The 18971-nt window shown below is 40.0% G+C and overlaps 1 protein-coding gene across 1 annotated transcript in view; it reads left to right on the forward strand.

The window, feature by feature from the left end:
- The window catches only part of LOC136875740 (lipase 1), a 125130-nt gene that overhangs the window by 69167 nt on the left and 36992 nt on the right, over window positions 1-18971 (forward strand). Inside the window, exons 5-7 of the mRNA XM_067149312.2 lie at window positions 447-693; window positions 9856-10011; window positions 16858-16942. Of these exons, the coding sequence (XP_067005413.2) occupies window positions 447-693; window positions 9856-10011; window positions 16858-16942 (488 nt within the window). The remainder of the gene's footprint in view (window positions 1-446; window positions 694-9855; window positions 10012-16857; window positions 16943-18971) is intronic.

Consider the following 18971-nt stretch of genomic DNA (forward strand, 5'->3'; position numbering starts at 1 on the left):
TTTTATATTATAGTCCGCGGTAAAAAAAATAACTTCTTAAGATTAAATAAATATTTCGATATTATCCTCGAACTCCTCATCGAAATAAATTGTTTGACCTCCTCTGCTATTTCATAAGGATTACAGTAACCTTCTCAGGACATTATTTGCATGAATGGTTCAGGAGTTATGACCATTTTAGACTGTAGTAGTAATTCGTTCCCTGTTGTCTGCTAGCAAGTTTCCTCCACCTCGCCGCTTGGAGGGCTGTAGTCACCCCGGATGAAAAATATCATCAGAGCTTCGCGACTGTATATATATTAGACTGTGGTAATACCTATCGACTGTTCCATTATGAAATAACGAACCGATCTGCTCATGTTTCACGTGCATCCTGTATTCCACATAAATGTTTAGTTCAGACTGATTTATTAACTTGTTTACATTATTGTATTTGTTGTTTGCAGTTGGCACGAAATGGGAATATATGATATGCCGGCGACTATAGATTATATACTAACGACTACTGGTCACACAAAACTTTTCTGTGTGGTATACTCTATGGGGAACACCATGACCTACGTACTGCTCTCCATGCGGCCAGAATACAACTCAAAGATGCGCCTAGTCATTAGCTTGTCTCCTGCCATCTTCTTCAAACACACGACTTCTCCTTCGACGCTTGCCGTAGTGAAAAACTGGAATTTGATAAAGGTGAGTTATGCAGACGAAGAGTACGAGGAAAGGATGAATGGTACCAAAAACTTTATGAAGTTGTATGCTTCTCTTGTGTTTCAAGTAATTAATCCTCTCAATAACGACATAGATAGATAATCTGAGATTATGTATCAAAGTAATTATTGAGGGGATTGACCTGCGAACAAGGTCCTAAGCAAACAAAACATACTAAAGGGTGAATAAATATCTACTGTAGTCCACCAATGGTTATCGTGGATATTTTCCGTCGTTTACTTCTTTAGAAATGTGGCTTTATTCTGGAATTTTAAAACTTATACAGTAAAACCTGGAGAGCCTCCATAGCTCAGGCGGCAGCGCGCTTGCTTCTCACCGCTGGATACCGTGGTTCAAATCCCGCCCACTCAATGTGAGATTTTTGCTGGACAAAGTGGAGGCGGGACAGGATTTTCTGCGGGAACTCCGGTTTTTCCCAACCGAGCTCGATAGCTGCAGTCGCTTAAGTGCGGCCAGTATCCAGTATTTGGGAGATAGTAGATTCGAACCCCACTGTCGGCAGCCCTGAAAATTATTTTCCGTGGTTATCCATTTTCACACCAGGCAAATGCTGGGGCTGTACCTTAATTAAGGCCACGGCCGCTTCCTTTCCTCTCCCATCCCTTCCCTGTCCCATCATCGCCATAAGACATATCTGTGTCGGTGCGACGTAAAGCAACTACCAAAAAAACCGGTTTTCCCTGTCATCTTTCATTCCAGCAACACTCTCCATTTCTTTTTTCAGTCATTAATCATTGGCCCAGAGAAGTGCGACGGTGGCTGACTGGAAAACAGGTTGTATGTTTTCATTTTCACATTAAAACCTGCCTTTAGCGAAACCTTTATGATCCGGAAAACTGTCCATATGGGAAAATGTTCTCGATCCCGTGAATTATCATTTAGTTTACCTGTAAGTAGCGCAACCTGCCTGACTTGGAAACGGAAGTTAATTTTGCTACTGTAACGAAAAATGTAAATTTCCTTGCTAAACCTTTTTTAGTGAGCATGTGTATTCCGAATAGATCTAAGATGCCCGAGATAGCATTCGGCCAGGAAATGTCTATCTCTGTGCTCGATGCTATAATTTGGATCGGAGAAGCGGTGAAAGGAGTGTCACTAAAGACAAATTTGTCTCACACCCTGACGAAGGAACCATAATAAACGAAAGTACGGGTGTGCTAAAACAAATTTCTGAGCAGTGTAATTATGGTAACGTCAATGGATAATATTACGTGACCATTAATCTAGAAGTTGAGACAGAGGTGGCGTTAGAAAGCATCGAATAGTTTGTCACCCATCACGTCCAAGAAAAGAAATTGATTGCTATGATGACGAGAATGAAGATGATGAATTAGATGGTTATGTAACGTGAAGTCCTGCCGACATGTTCTATCAGCCGTAAAGTACATGTAGCCATTTGCGCTAGCGAAAGAGGTGCTAAATTTTCCGACATGATTTGCCGCGCCCGCATTTTAATTGAGAAACCTGCTACCGGACAGTGATGGGCCGTCTTAGACGTGGTCTTGAGATTTATCGAGATTTCTCGAGACTAGCGCAGGCAATATTACTCGCAAGAAATTTCGAGAGATCTCGAGAGCGGTGTCCCCGCATTGTGGGGCAAGTAGCATGTCGTAAGCATATAGGTAGACGGAGCTGAATGTTGTTTGTGCCGTGTATGCGAATAGCCAACCCGGGTCTTCCACATTACGTAAATACGCGGCAAAAGTCTTTCATTTCCACCGAGGTTTATTTTGACGCAGTATAACATAATTATGAAGGATACGCGTTACGGCATTGTATGCAGCAGTAAATACACGAATGAGTAGGCTAAGTACATAAATTGACGTCTAATGTTGGTACCCCTACCTGAATATTAGAAGTGTGCATTATTTGAACTCGAGACGGGGCAGGATGTGCCTTGTGCTGCATATGCAACCACTATTGCACATGAGTGGAATGTGTAATCTAAAATGCCTGAATTTGATCCAATTCTTTGGACAGACAGATGTGCATTGTTATCAGACCCCACATTCAATATCACATGACCAATGCTCGTGTTTACCGATATTTTGGTGACGAGGGAAATAATTTCTTACATTGTTATCGAGTATTCGCGTCATAATTAGCTACTTCGTTATATGCAATGTGTGATTGTGTTTAATTGTACGCGACAACTTTAAGACGATCTCCGAAATGCAACGTAAGCCGTGGATCTCGGTTATTTTGGAGAGATGCCACATAACACAGCCCGCTGTGTTGTTTTTTAAAAAGAAGTAAAATACTTCGGGATAAATACTTTTGGGATGATTCGGCACTTAAAAACATATAATACCAATGAAGAGAAATCGTCATAGAACACCTCGGGCTCGGTCTGTATCACAAGAAGCTACCCTGTCCACAATTGCGAGGTATCGAGGTAGGTGTAATCCTATCTAGAGATATTAACAAATTATAAGGATTATTCAGCTTCGATGTGCACCTGAAATAAGTCGTGAACCGTTTAAGATGCTGACATTCTGATTTCACTTTCCTTAATGGTATTAAGGAGCTCATAGTTCAACATTCATTGCTTTCCTGGGAAGACACAAAATGTATCGGCGTACACGTTTCCATATGAAAACTGCTGATGATACACTATCAACCTTACACTCGTAGTTACTGGGACGTCGCACAGCTCGCAGCACAGGAGAATTGGTCTCGAGAGCGTTGCCCATCACCCCTCTCAAAACAATTGGAGCAAACTCGGCCATTTTAGATTACACGTTCCACTCATGTGTAATGGTGGTTGCATATGCAGCAAAGCACATCTTTCCCTGCCCCAATTTCGGATAACGCACCCCTCTAGCATCCAGGTAGGTGTACATGCTATCTACAGTTATTCACAAATTACACAGTGTTATACATTAAGATGTCCGCCTCAAATAAGTCGTGAACAGTTGAAGATACTGAATTCTGTTTTCATCTTCGTTAATGGTATTAAGGGATTCATAGATGAACATGCAGTACTTTTCCAAACTTTTGACAAAATGTATTGGCTCACACGTTCCCATATGAGAACGTTATTTCACACAATAACTGCTTATGGTATACTATCAAGTTTACGCTCGTAGTTACTGGGACGTCGCACCGATCGCAGCACAGAAGAATCGATCTCGAGATTCTCGTGAGAGACTCGAGATCTGTGACTTCAGTCTCGACATTCTCGAGAGAGAGAGTGTTGCCCATCACTAGTTCAAAGTTCAACATGCACTACTTTCCTAGGCTTTTGACAAAATTTATCAGCATACACGTTTCCATATGAGAACTGCTGATATACTACGAAGCTTACGTTCGTCGTTACTGGGACGTCACACAGGTCGCAGCACAGGAGAATCGGTCTCGAGAGCGTTGACCATCAACCCTGTCAAGAGAATTGGAGCAAACTCGAGCATTTTAGATTGCACGTTCCATTCATGTGTAATGGTGGTTGCATATGCAGCAAAGTACACCTTTCCCTGTCTCAAGTTCGAATAATGTACGCTTCTAGTATGCAGGTAGTGTACATCCTACCTACAGTTATTCACAAATTACACAGGGTTATTCAGTTAAGATATCCACCTCAAATAAGTCATGAACAGTTTAAGATACTGATATTCTGTTTTCATTTTCGTTAATGTTTTTAAGGGGTTCTTAGTTGAACATTCAGTACTTTTTCAAGTTATTGACAAAATTTATTGGCTTACACGTTTCCGTGTGAGAACGTTATTTCACGCAATTACTGCTTATGGTGTACTATCAAGTTTATACTCGTAGTTACTGGGACGTCAAACAGATCGCAGCACAGGAGAATCGGTCTTGAGATTCTCGCGAGAGTCTCGGGATCTGTGACGTCAGTCTCGAGAGTCTCGAGCTAGAATGTTGCCTATCACTACTACCAGGGATAGTTGTTTACAGCTTACAACGCTGTATTACTGGAAGAAGTAAATGACAGTACTGTACAGTAATACGATGGTGTTATTTGTATAAAACGTGCAATGTGTATTAAATTGGTGTATATACTGTTTGACTACCACGACATTACTCAAACTACGCTCTATGTATACCAAGCCGTTGTTGTTTCAAATCTATGGTTGTGAAGCTTGGGTTTTATAGAGATAGCACTTACTATATCTGGAAAAATACCATCAGCGCTGCATTAGGAGAATCCTAGGAATAAAATGGAAAGTTATATCCATAAGGCGAATCTGAAGAAATATCAAAGTGACCCTTTGTGTCATCCACCCGTCCAGAATGGTGTCGTGTTTTCCACCACTGGCATCTATCCTTTGAACTACAGCGGAGGAAACTTCTGGCCTACAAACGCAATGCTAGGAAAGAGCATGAATATCAGCAGTATCAACCCTCAAGGACCAGTAGCTATCCAAGACATCGTGTGTCAACATCGTGGAAGTGTCTGTGCTTCCAGAATTGTATTATACAGCCATCAAGTAACTCATGTTATTTGAATTTTGCCTTGGAAGACAATCATACTTGTCAACGGGTGATAGCCAAATAATAATAATAATAATAATAATAATAATAATAATAATAATAATAATAATAATAATAATAATAATAATAATAATAATAATAAAGTACCAGTGTGCACCGTGAGGAAGTTCTAGGCAAGAACAGCTTTGAGTTAGTGCTGATGAACTAACGTATATAGGTGTGTGACTAGTGTCATAATTGTATCTACTACCGTACGAAATCATATAAATCTACTGTTGTAGTATCTAACGGAAGTATGAATTTTTTTAACCACCTTTATGAAACAGGATCCTGCACACAGCGGGAGAAAACTTCCGGTCCTTTGGGTTTCCGCTGCGGACAGGTTTTACTGAATATTGCCAGAACTCTCGAACTGTTTCTCTGTAAATTAATAATAATTACCGTATCCCAATTGCTTTGAAATTACTGAATAATTTAATAAATCATCTTACAAAAATGTCAAGTATTTCTGAAGACAAGGGCATTACGTGAAATAAATTAAATAGCTTTTTCAACAAGAACTTAGTTGCTCAGTTTGAGGAATCCCAATATTATAACAATAATAATCGTTCATTTGTTGCAGTAGAATTGTTTTATGAACGACTTTCTATGAATGAACAAGTAGAGCCATACCCTTTTCTCTTCGAAAGGAACATAAAATACATAAAGGATAACTTGCCCTTGCGTAATGAGGATACAGCCTCATGATTAGTTTCTTCAAACGTTCACACCAGGCAAATGCTGGGGCTGTACCTTAATTAAGGCCACGGCCGCTTCCTTCCAACTCCTAGGCCTTTCCTATCCCATCGTCGCCATAAGACCTATCTGTGTCGGTGCGACGTAAAGCCCCTAGCAAAAAAAAAAAAAAAAAAAAAAAGTTTCTTCAAACTAGAGATGGGCACTATCGACTGAAAACCGCTATCGACTAGTCGAATGTTTTCAGTCGAACAAAAGTATTCATTACTTCCTGTCGAGAATGAACAGTCGAATGATTTCAGTCGAATGAAAGTATTCATATAACGCAACTAGTCAGTCCATGAAAAACATTCGAATGTTTCCAGTCGAAACTCTCCGTATCAAAAGTGGAGAGTTGTACTTTTACGAATTCGGCCCATTTTAACGCAATTTACCAATAATTAGAAATCACTTGTATAGACACGCATTAAAATCCGATTTACGCTCTCGTTCGTACACGGGGCTAATAGATAGAGAGATGCCCTTAATACGAACCAACATCATACGAATGGCCTTTCTTGGTGCTAAATGGACAGTGAAACGTAGAAAGACGACAATGAGGCTCTATTCCCGAACAATGTTAACAGTAATAACATGTAAAACGCGTTGCTGTAGTACACAATCAAGATATACTGTAGATGAGAACAGCCAAACACAATACTACCGTATTTTCTAGATTATTATTACAGTTATTCAGATTATTATTATTATTATTATTATTATTATTATTATTATTATTATTATTATAGTTATACCATAGCGATACGCTATGGTTATACCTTATGTATGAATAGGGTTTAACGTAATTAACATAAACAAATATGCAACGAAATAAAGAGCATATAAACAAGAGAAAATCGCCATATATCGTAGGTACATATGAAGTTAACATAATTATATATTACATATCCGAAGTGACCATAAACCGATAGTTACATTCACTTCCATCTCGCTGTGTCTTGAGTGCGACTGAATTCAGTCGACTTGTTTTGTGCTGACTGAAAAGTGAAACGTGGAGAGATGCGTGGCGGGAATGTGACTGAATTCAGTCGACTTGTTTTTTAAAGTACTCGACTGCTACGATAGTTTAAACTATCGACTAGTTCGATAGTTATCAGTCGATAGTGCCCATCTTTACTTCAAACAATATTTACATAATATTTTGAATTAAAAGTATTTTGTTTTCAATATTTAGGGCTTTGGTCATCACGGACAAGAGCCTCGTTAAATTAAAGTGTGTGAAGTCTATCTGATAACCTGTTCAGGCTAAGATTAGAAACTAAGTTGCTGTGCGTTAGAGAAAGGTTACAAGCTCTGGTGCTTACAGTTATTCTTATAAAGGTGGATTTTTACTGGATCTTTCCTCCCTCACTCAATGAAATACAAGCATACTACTAAATTTCAACTCCCAGGACGCTGTTCTTGATCTATCACTATCAGCCAAATTAATCATTAAATGAGGTGGCCCCTATAAGTAAGCGATCCAAATAGGCATGTAATAGTCTTCTCCACTCGGTACGGATTTGAGCGGTTCTCTGTCAGGTGATATCGGCAATCTTTCTCATATCTCTGTACCATCCATCCAGTAGTCCTCCTCTAGACCTCCGATGCTCTTTCTGACTCCATTCCAACACTAGCTTCGTACATCTTTTATCATTATGTCGTGCAACATGGCCTGCCCACTGCCATTTTAAAGTGCAATATGTTCTTAACCTTAGTGATCGATCGGATGTCAACTGGTCTTTTCCTATCTTTCCTTGTATAGACCAGCATTGCCCTTTCCATGGTTCTCTGAGCTGTCCTAAGATTTCCTTCCGTAAACGTGTTAGAGTCCAAGTCTCACAACCATAATGTTAAAACAAGAAGAATGCATCGATCAAAAACTGATTTCTTCAAATTTGTCGGCGTTTTTATATAAAAACTGACTAATTCCTTCCAAAAGCTAGTCATCCAAGCTTGATGCGCCAATAGATTTCTGGTTTTATATCTCCCTTCATATTTAAAATCTGCTTCAGATTATTATAGATTCATGCCCAATTGAAGAACTCCCCAGAATAAGGATTTTTTTTTTCTATTTGCTTTACGTCGCACCGACACAGATATGTCTTATGGCGACGATGGAATAGGAAAGGCGTAGGAATTGGAAGGAAGCGCGCCGTGGCCTTAATTAAGGTACAGCCCCGGTATTTGCCTGGTGTGAAAATGGGAAACCACGGAAAACCATCTTCAGGGCTGCCGACAGTGGGGCTCGAACCCACTATCTCCCGATTACTGGATACTGGCCGCACTTAAGCGACTCCAGCTATCGAGCTCGGTAGAATAAGGATATAACCAATAAAACAGTAATTTTTCAGGAGAGAGGAAAATTCTTTTGTTGGGTTTATTTCATGATGTACACTAGTTGAGTCAATTGCATTATGCAAGTGTACAAATGAGTTCAAGTATTAAAAGCAATATTTTATTGTTATAACTTACAAGTACAATGTATGAATTGAAAGCGATACAATGGAAAATAATCTGCAAGTATGTCTTACGTTTATATATAACAGAAGAGAAATCTTGTACGTGCACTTGGAACACAAATGGTAGCAAATATATTAGTGGAATAATAAAAATAATAACAATAAAATATATGTCAAGGAAATATTTCAAAATGAAGATGTGATTTCGTCTACGGCCTTTATTTAAACGATTTATTACACCCGATGTCGAACCAACGCCAGCACTGTCCATTATCTTGACTGATGTTCCATCCTTACATCACGGAGGACAAAGTTCTGCTGGCTGTAATCTAGTTTGAAGTTCACATGTAAGGCAAGATGACACCACAGCATAGAGGCGTGATAATATACCCTATTTCCATTGAAATCTCACTTTTCAAAAATTCGTCGGTTACATCTTTATTCAATTACGGACTTTCAGATAGCTGTTACCAGTATAATAAAACAAGGTCTCTCATATGAACTCAGACTTAACGCAAGGTGTTGGTACTCTGCGCTACGTCAGCTGCCTCAGCCTAACTTAAGTCCCGCGCGGCCGCCCTGCTTTAAGTGTGTATACAATCTTATATGAAATCTTCCCTTATAAAACATGCTGGAAGTGTCGTCCTTCCTCGGTTATACAGGCGTTGTATCTGGTAACCACATTCTGGCTGACACGAGTGAGTTCTGCCACTGTGATGTTTCTGATTTCATTCGTAATATTTTCTTTCAGTTCCTCCAATGTGTGAGGATTTGTTCGATACACTGTCTCTTTCAGTTTACCCCACAAATAAAAAACACATACTGTTAGATCTGGAGAACGAGGAGGAAATAGACCAGCACTGGTCACTCTGTCTGCAGACACTTCCGAGATTGTTAGAAGGGAATCTTCTGCTGTATGAGCAGGGGCTGGATCTTGTGGAAACCACCCTCGCGATTTTCTTCTTCCATTAACTGATGGAATATTGGCGTTAAAATGTCATTTTGATACCTCTATCCATTTACTGTTGCCTCAGAAAAATAGGCCAAATTATTCGTCTTGTATTAACAGCACACCAAACACCATTCTTCCTATCATAATGAGGGACTTAATAAACACCATTAGGATTTTCTGCACACCAATAGCGATAGTTATGACTGCTCACACGACCATTAAGATAAAACCAGAACATTTACGTACGAAAATACGGTGTTGCAATGATAACTGTCTCACCATGTTAACAGCTGAGATTCAGACTGGCGACTCATGCTTGCCAGCTCGAACACGTGCAGGCTGCTTGCGCGCGCCTCCCATAGCGCAGAGTACAAACACCGTTCGTTCGGTCTGGGTTTATATTAAGGACCCTGTAGAGTATAAAGAGTCCATGGGGTTCATAGAAATTCTAACTTGTTAATTATAGCCTTATCATTATTGTTTCAGAGGTACCTGGATTCAAGACCTACCTACGAGATGTTCCCCTACTCTGACGAGATGAACGCCATGTATTTCTATCTGTGCCAAAATCGTAAGAATGTACAGAAGATGTTTGAGAATGTTTTGTTCGACTCATTTGGGGAGAGTCGTGGTCTTAATCGTGTAAGTAGTCTCATGCAGGTATCAAATAGTAAATTAGCAAAAATATCCCTTTAATGTCAACATAAAGAAACAGGTAAAATGTCCACCTCTGTGGTGTAGTGGTTAGTGTAATTACCTGCCACCCCCGGAGGCCCGGGTTCGGTTCCCGCCTATGCCATCCTCAAAGTGGTTCCCCGTGGTTTCCCGTTTCTTCTACAGGTAAATGCCATGATGGTAGCTAACTTAAGGCCACGGCCGCTTCCTTCCCACTCCTAGCCCGTTCCTATCTCATCGTCACCATAAGACCTACCTGTGTCGGTGTGACGTAAAGCATACTGTAAAAAAATGGAAAGAAAAGGGTAATTATGAACTTAAAAGTAATTTATTTGTAGAATGGCCCTTTATAAAGAAGGGCAGGTTTCAAATTTAATGGCCGAGTGAGTTGACTGTGCGGTTCCCGCCATGTAGCTGTTTGCTCGCATATGTGAGGTGGTGGGGGGTTTGAATCCTGCTATCGGCAGACTTGAGGATGATATTTTCGTAGTTTCCTATTTTCACACCAGTCAAATGCTGTGCCTTAATTAAGGCCACGCCTACTTCATTTCCATTACTAGGCCTTTTCTGCTGCCATAAGACCTGTCTGAGAGATATTTTTGTATTTTCTGATACCACAACTGACATTGCATCTTTGTATTGAATAAATGACCATTTATTGTCTTGGAAGAGGATTAACACTGCTAGTCTGTTAAAAGAGTGTTGCGTTATTTCCTACTCGTTTCTTGCTGAATGTCCGCATGGTATCTTCTCCATATAAGCAAAAGACTTGGCTCATTTACTCATCACAAATGCACTTACTTCCCATGAGACTAGAGGGCTGGGATTGGCACAGGTACTCCTTCTAAGGACAAGAAAAGATGTCTTACTTCGATAACTGCCATACCTCGTCCGATAACCGCAGTTAAGCAACGTTGGGCGTGGTCAGTACCGGGATGAGTGACCACTTAAGAACACCACGTGCATTTGGCACCACTCTACCCCCATCAAATGTCGAGGTTACGGATAGTGGAAGCCTTTACCTATACCTTCCACCCCTCTAAGGGCATGCATGGCCTGAACGGAGGTGGGTTTGCTTTTTGCTTCTTTTAGCCGAAAAATTTCACTAAATCGCACACTAGTAGGGCCGTTATGACAGTAGTAAATCAACGAATGTTATGTCAGCGGGGTAGAGGGTGAGGAAGGAGTCACGTGACTGTGACGTCACACGCGCGGCCTATTTGAAAAGTGGACGTGCCTGTAAGTGACAGCTGCTGGACCGCGGTGCTATGCTCTGGTCGGCTATGTTAAAACTAGGTTGGCTACAGGTGTGCCAACCTGACAGAGGGAGTGCCAACCTTACAGACCCAATTTCGATGCCTCCAAGCTTAACTGTCTTAGTAGGCAAGATGGCTGCTATACAAGAAGACAAATGATGGCACTTTGTTTGTCAGATTGTTATTATTATTATTATTATTATTATTATTATTATTATTATTATTATTATTATTATTATTATTATTATTATTATTATTATTATTATTATTATTATTATTATTATTATACTCGGTCTTACTCCCCCCCGTCGCGGGTGCGAACTGGACCGCGTATGTGGATAGGTCATGTTTTACGGCCGAATGCCCCTCTCACCACCCCTGTGTGGAGGGACGTAATCAGTATTGCGTGTTTCCATGGTGGTTGGTAGAGTGATCTGTTATCTGAATATGAAGATGAGAGTGTTGGGACAAGCACAAAAACTTAGTCCCCGAGCCAGAAGAATTAATCACACTCGATTAAAATCCTGGAGCCGGACCCTATCAAGGAGCCAAGGAGTCGGACACACTTCTCACAACGCTAAAGGGATATAATTTAGCACAAGGGTGCCTTACAAGTTAATTAAGGAAACTAAGGATGTTTCATTGCGATCTTTTTTATTAAGGAGTGAAATATGTTTTCCCCTAATTGCAATATTTAATTCTCAGGATTCATATGAAACTAAAGAGCTGCGATTTAGCACATATGTTTTCAAGCTAATAAGGAAAAGTTAGGGTGACCAAATGCAAATAGATGAAAAAAGGACAAAACTATTTAAGGAGGAGGACAATGTCGGAAAAAAGAGGACTCAAAAATCCTCCATTGAGAATATGAATTTAGGCTTATATATTCTAATTTTCACATACATAAACGAAATTTATTAATTTCCAAATTATACAGTAAATTCCTTCAAAATTTAAACAATGAAACTAATTTACAGGCTTTGCTGATTCGGTTTGCAAAGATACACATGTAAATTCCTTTAGATTATATTGAACCATTAAGAGGATTTTCACATATTCTACTTCGAAATGGTTCCTATGATCAGTCTATTGTGCTGAGATCAATAAAAATAATCGTTCTACATTTGCATTGTGCCCTGGTATAGAAAAAGTATTCTGCAAGTTTTAATAACTCTGAACTACAATCAACTGACTTACGTGAATTGAAATACTTTGCCCATTTCTGACTACAAGACAACTTGTTAAATTTAGGATCATTACTGCTCTCGTTCAGGAATTGTTTGAAATCGCAGAACTGATCAAAAGATTTCACATCATCGATTTGAAAGGATTTAGACTTGGTTTGCAAATACAAAGTACATTTTTCAACATCACAATAATCAATATCACTTTTCAGCACCATCCAATTAAAAAAGACTTCCTTCAAATCCCGGTTATCTCCTGTCACTTGTCACGTTGTCGGCTGCAACACGTTAACACAGCAGTGAGGAATCGAAAATAACAGTACGATATTTCCTCGACTCGTGGTATATAGATGCGTTATGGATTGGTTACGTGGTTGTGCAAAAATGATTAAACTGTAAGGTAACTTAGGGAGATCCCGACATGAGGGAGAACTCGACACTTTTAAGCTTAGCGCCACTGGTGACCACAGTACTCTACAGGTCGAACTAGTAACTACATGTATTGGAGCCGTAGGGTGTTGTGCTCATTGTGATCCTGGTAGCAGACGATTATCACTATAAATACAAGACATCTGAATAGTTGAAGGTGAGTATGTAAGTGATATGTGATGGAAAAGTAGCGTACTATAAGATAATGAGTAGGTTGTATAACGAAATACGTAGATATGCGATATTTTTAAGAGAATGTTTGAGGTTAGGCGCATAAAGCACGTTTTGGAGAAGCAGCCATGTCATTTCCAAATCGCCAATCATTCAGCGTGGTAAGTGCTGCCACCTCTTGCCTGCCAATGTAACTCGGGGAGATGTCGACATGACAAGCATGGGAGATCCCGACACTCCCGGGAAAAGGGATCACTAAAGATAATTTTGGAGACCTTCTAAAGATAGCTTGGGACAAATCGGCAACAGCAGGAAATTTTACCGGCGGATTTAGGAAATGTGACATTTATCCGTACAATCCCGATATCCTCCAAGAAGACATTTTTTAATACGACATTGTGCAAGACGAAAATGGTTCAAATCACGTACATGTTGGAGAAGATATTGCTGTAGAAGCTAAGGCCAGTAGTCCTACATTATCGCAGGAACATGAAGCCTCACCTGCATTTACACCTCCGAGTTGTTCAGTGCAGGACTTATCTCCTGTTCCGATATTAAGACTCCTATCTGGAAAAGGAAGTGTAAGAAGAGTGCAAGAATCCGCCATGGTGACTTCTCAGGATTAGTTCCTCAAGCAGTCGTAATTGCTCGGAGAATTACTGCGCAGTATGTGATGGCTATTTCTATGACGACAACCGAAATGAGGCATGGGTCCAGTGTAGTGGGGAATGCAGGAAATGGTTCCACGAGCTGTGTGTGGAAAATGGAAACGACGAACAGTTTATATGTGCCCACTGTGTACAATAATTGTGTAACTCTTCCGAGGTCCTACCTAGTGTCAGGTTCTCCCTAAGTGCGGGAGAAGTGGACATTTTTGCATCGTTTATTTATTTTCTAATTTACAATGATATGAAGTGTTATTTTTTACCATAAATAATAGAAAACATACACTAACTGTGTACAAATTCACCAGGTAAAAATTGAACTATTTTGCAAATAAAGCCTGATCAAAATTACAGGTTTTTGCTTAGCGTGTCGAGATATCCCTAAATGACCTTACTATTGGCCATGTATTCTATTTTCCTCAGAAAAGAATGCTTGGAATAAAGACGGTGTGGACGATTTAGATAGATATACTCTCAGAGGGAGTGTGGTAACACTTCCCAAAACGACACGCGTCGCCATTGGCTCCTGGTCTGTATAAGTAATTCAGTGAATAACTATAACAGATGTATACACCGGAGGGTTATACACGGTTTATTAGTAACAAATTGCACATAAACGGTGTATAAACCTGGTATAAAAGTTATACACTGTTCATTGGTAAGACATGCAAAGCATGCAAAGAATAATCGCATGTACTGTATATCGATAATCACTTGTCTGTGTATCGATACGATATCGGTGCTGCTGTCGTGTAATGAAGAATACTTGTAAAAACGTAGTAACACCGATTACTCCAGAATAAGCAAATTCACTAAAATAAAGAGGACATTTCGTTTTTTTAATAATCCACCTGGACCCCGGAAAATGCTCTAAAAAGGAGGAGATGACCGGATGAAAGAGAACGTCTGGTCACCATAGGAAAAGTGAAGATGTTTCATTTCGATGTTTTGTGATTAAATATCACTAAATCGCACACTTGCCACAGGGCATGGGCTAAAATTTGGCAACAGATTTTCTTGTACGCTAATTAAGATGGTAAAGGTGTTTCATTCCGAACTTTTTTTTATTAAGAAATAAAAAGTAAAGCATTATCCCGTGCGAAGAATGGGAATTCAGCCAATTGAATACTTGTATAAAGTTCGACTCATATTTCCCAAATCCTCGCCACACATACATTGATAATACAGGCCCAAATATTACCTTATAGATAAATTTTCTTCTTTTTCTTCTCCTTCTAGAATGCTCTGTGTATCAGTGGTAGAGAGTCGATATCTGGACCTCAAGATCGCGTGTTCAGATCCACAAGAGGCAGTCGGGTATTTGAAGGATAGAAATAAATTAGTTCTACACTCCAGGTCGTGCGATGTCTGCACGTGAAAGATCTCTGGTGTCACATTTGATGATTACCGGGCAAAATAAATTATGTACTCAGTCATAGATCGCCCATTAACGGTCCACTTTATTGGCATAGTAAAACGGAAAGTCGAAATTGGCATGCGAACCTGCATGGCACCAAATTAATATATTTGCAAACGGTAGCTAACGACATTTTTTCTTCTTTTAATGTAAACCTGCCAGATTTTGAAATCAGATGTTCAAGGTTGTCTACCAGGCATGCTGATTAGCCACTCTACACTTTGTTCTGTTAATTTTTTTAACGTCGCACTCACATCAAAGGTTTTCGGTGAAGGAAGGAAGGAAGGAAGGAAGGAAGGAAGGAAGGAAGGAAGGAAGGAAGGAAGGGAGATATCGTCTCGTTTGTGAACAGTCTCGATGTGCCTGGATTGCAGACACTATTTCCTACAGATACGCCTTCGTGAAATAAAGTAAGTAAACAAATGTATAATAATGAAATATGCAAAAAACAAATTTCTTTGGTTGCTAATAAATACAACTAAATGAAGTTAAAATCTATTCTACACGCTTCGTGACACGTGCAGCGAGACTTTATGTTTGTCAAGTAAATATAATATATTTTAACACATTTGCACGTGAAGTTTAAGTGAATCGTAGTTGAAACTTAACAGCGAGGTTTATTTATTAAAATTATTAGAAGTTGTTAAAATTAAGTTCTCTTACATACCTTTAGTAAATAGTTTTCTTTTACACTTCTTCTTTTCCTCCTTCAAACAAGTCCATGTGGTAACACCATTTATCTTACTTTATCTCTGTTTACCCCCCCCCCCCACCCACCCAGGGTTGGTTTTTCACTCGGACTCAGCGAGGGATCCCACCTCTACCGCCTCAAGGGCAGTGTCTTGGAGCGTGAGACATTGGGTTGGAGGACACAACTGGGGAGGATGACCAGTACCTCTCCCATGCGACCTCACCTGCTATGGAAGGAATGGACAAGAAAGGAAGAGGGAAGGAAGCGGCCGTGGCCTTAAGTTAGATACCATCCCGGCATTTGCCTGGATGAGAAGTGGGGAAACCACGGAAAACCACCTCGAGAATGGTTGAGATGAGAATCGAACCCACCTCTACTCATTTGACCTCCCGGGGCTGAGTGAACCCCGCTCCAGCCCTCGTACCACTTTTCAAATTTCGTGGCAGAACCAGGAATCGAACCCGGGCCTTCGCGGGTGGCAGCTAATCACGCCAACCACTACACCACAGAGGCGGACAACACTATTTTTACTCATTATAAATTGTCTAACTATGATCATGCAATAATGCACTTGGTTTACCTTTCTCCGTCTCGATAAATTCCATAATAGCACAAAAATGATTAATGAATAGAAACAAATAAACAAACTAACTAAAAACTCAGTATTGAGAGCTAACGTTCTGTATGACAACTAGAGCAGAACTGGATTGGTAAAACGGGTGGAAGAGGGGTGGAAAGGAAAACTCTGGAACGAGCTGGCACTCTTCTCAAAAATATTTTGTATCCGCAATCAACAAGCAACCGGATGGGAAAGTGCTACGATTAGGAAGGTAGCGGCCGTGACCTTAATTAAGGTACAGCCCCATCATTTGTGAGATGTGAAAATGTGAAAAATGTTAATTAAGAACCAAATTTCTCTTTCTCTAAAAATGACATCAATAATATAATAACCTGTAGAAAGATAGGAACTGATATGAGATGATGTGTTGTTCATTTCTAGTCTGAGCTGCCGTTAATAGGGGCTACACTTTCAGGAGGACATTCACTGTACACGGTGTGGCACTTCATCCAGCTGATCCAGTCAGGTAAGTTCCAGTGACCTTGTTATAAAACTACACAATCCCACTCACTGTACTATCACTTTAATGTCCAATCGAAGCAACTGATCTATTTTATACCAATTTATCGGACGCGACGACTAACCGCGACAGGATTTTAAGCCAATTTCCTCTGTTCTTTCATTCTGTATGTGCTATTTTGTATTTTAGGTACTGAATGTACGGTATACCCGAAAGAGGAGCATACAAGCTAAAGTAAACACATCCGTCCTATCCAGACTTTCAGAAGGAAAGAAAAACGTAAATTAGTAACTGGGTAGAAGCATCTGAATTTGCAATCCTCAAGCATTTATTATTATTATTATTATTATTATTATTATTATTATTATTATTATTATTATTATTATTATTATTATTATTATTATTGCCCGCCCGGTGACCATAATCATTAAGGCGTTGAAGTCTAAATGGTGTGACACCGTGGTTGGCTGGTTCGAGTCCCGCTGGTCGAAAAATGTTTCACCATTAGAATGTTGGCCGGCAGGGTAGGTGAGGTGGCGATATACAAATTCTAATCACTAGATTGCGTGCCAAAAGCCAGGATAAAATTCTTAACCTCTCCGCAGTGCTCACATGGAGTGAGGTCATATGACGCTGTTGATGGTGTTTCGTCAGTCGGATGGGGACGTTAAGCCTTCATCAGCCCCCTTGGTGTTATTCCATAGGAGTAGGCTATGTGCCGACACCGGTTTTCACCCTCTCCCTCCCTACTACCATATGTCACGTCATTCATTTCATCTCATTAACTCCTCTGATGAGGTTGACGTCAGAAAGGGCATCCGGTAGTAAGAATTCGCCACGACAGATTCATCTCATCTCATACGCGACACCGTAGAGAACGGGACAAGGATTGGACAATCACAATATTATTATTATTATTATTATTATTATTATTATTATTATTATTATTATTATTATTATTATTGAGAGGGATTGGCCGAAACTTGATTACTGATACATAGTGGTCTGAGTCTATGTTTATTCCCTTTTTTACGGTAATGTTCATTATTTCCGGACTGTATCTTCGAGATATAGCAACATGGTCCATTTGGAATTCTCCTATTGTTTTGTTTGGGCATCTCCATGTCATCTGTTTTCTTGGTAAGTGACGAAAGTGTGTTGACATCAGTTGGAGGTTGTGGTTATCACATAGTTCAACGAGGCGTTCTCCATTCTTGTTGGTTCATTTGTGTGCTGGGTAGAGCCCAACAACTTTCCTGTGTTTCCGTTCACGTCCTACCTGTGCATTAAAATCACCCAATATGACCTTGACGTGGTGCTTTGGGATTTTCGCTAATCTGGCATCCAGGATGTTCCAGAATCTATCTGTGCCTTCCAGGTCTTTTTTGTTTTGTTCATTAGTTGGAGCATGTGCATTGACTAGAGTATATGTTTTATTTGCGCAACGCAGGGATAGTAGGCATAACCTATCATTAACAGCTTCAAAATTTGAGACTGATTTAAGAATTCTGGTGTTGACAGCAAAAGCTGTACCGAAGATAGGGGTGTTTTTCATTACTCTCTTATGGGATCTGCTCTTGAAAAACCGATACCCTTCAGACTCAAACGTATCTTCGTCAGTGAACCGAGTTTCTTGCAGAGCCATTACTGCGATTTTATTTTCGTGGAGGGCATTGGTCAGCTGTTTCATCTTACGAACCTACCATAATTCGCTTTGACACAAAAAAGCTCAGAGAAAGAGAGAATGAATTCAAAGAACTTGCCCAACCAGTGGAAAAAGACTTCAACAGCACAAGAAAGCAGATGATACAAGCTGCAAAAGGAGTGGCGGAAATCAAGAAGAGGAAGAAGCACACGTGGTGGAACGATAACTGCGAGAAGACCTTAGGGGGTCGTCTGAATGCCTGGAAAAAGTATTACACCTCGAAAAAAGAAGATTGGAAGATGTACAAAACACAACAAGCACAAACAGCAAAAATAATACGCAGTGAGAAACGCAAGTATGAAAAGGAACTACTGGACAAGATTGAGCAAG

The sequence above is a fragment of the Anabrus simplex genome, chromosome 6 (genome assembly GCF_040414725.1).
Source record: "Anabrus simplex isolate iqAnaSimp1 chromosome 6, ASM4041472v1, whole genome shotgun sequence".
In the NCBI taxonomy this organism is placed as follows: Eukaryota; Metazoa; Arthropoda; class Insecta; order Orthoptera; family Tettigoniidae; genus Anabrus; species Anabrus simplex.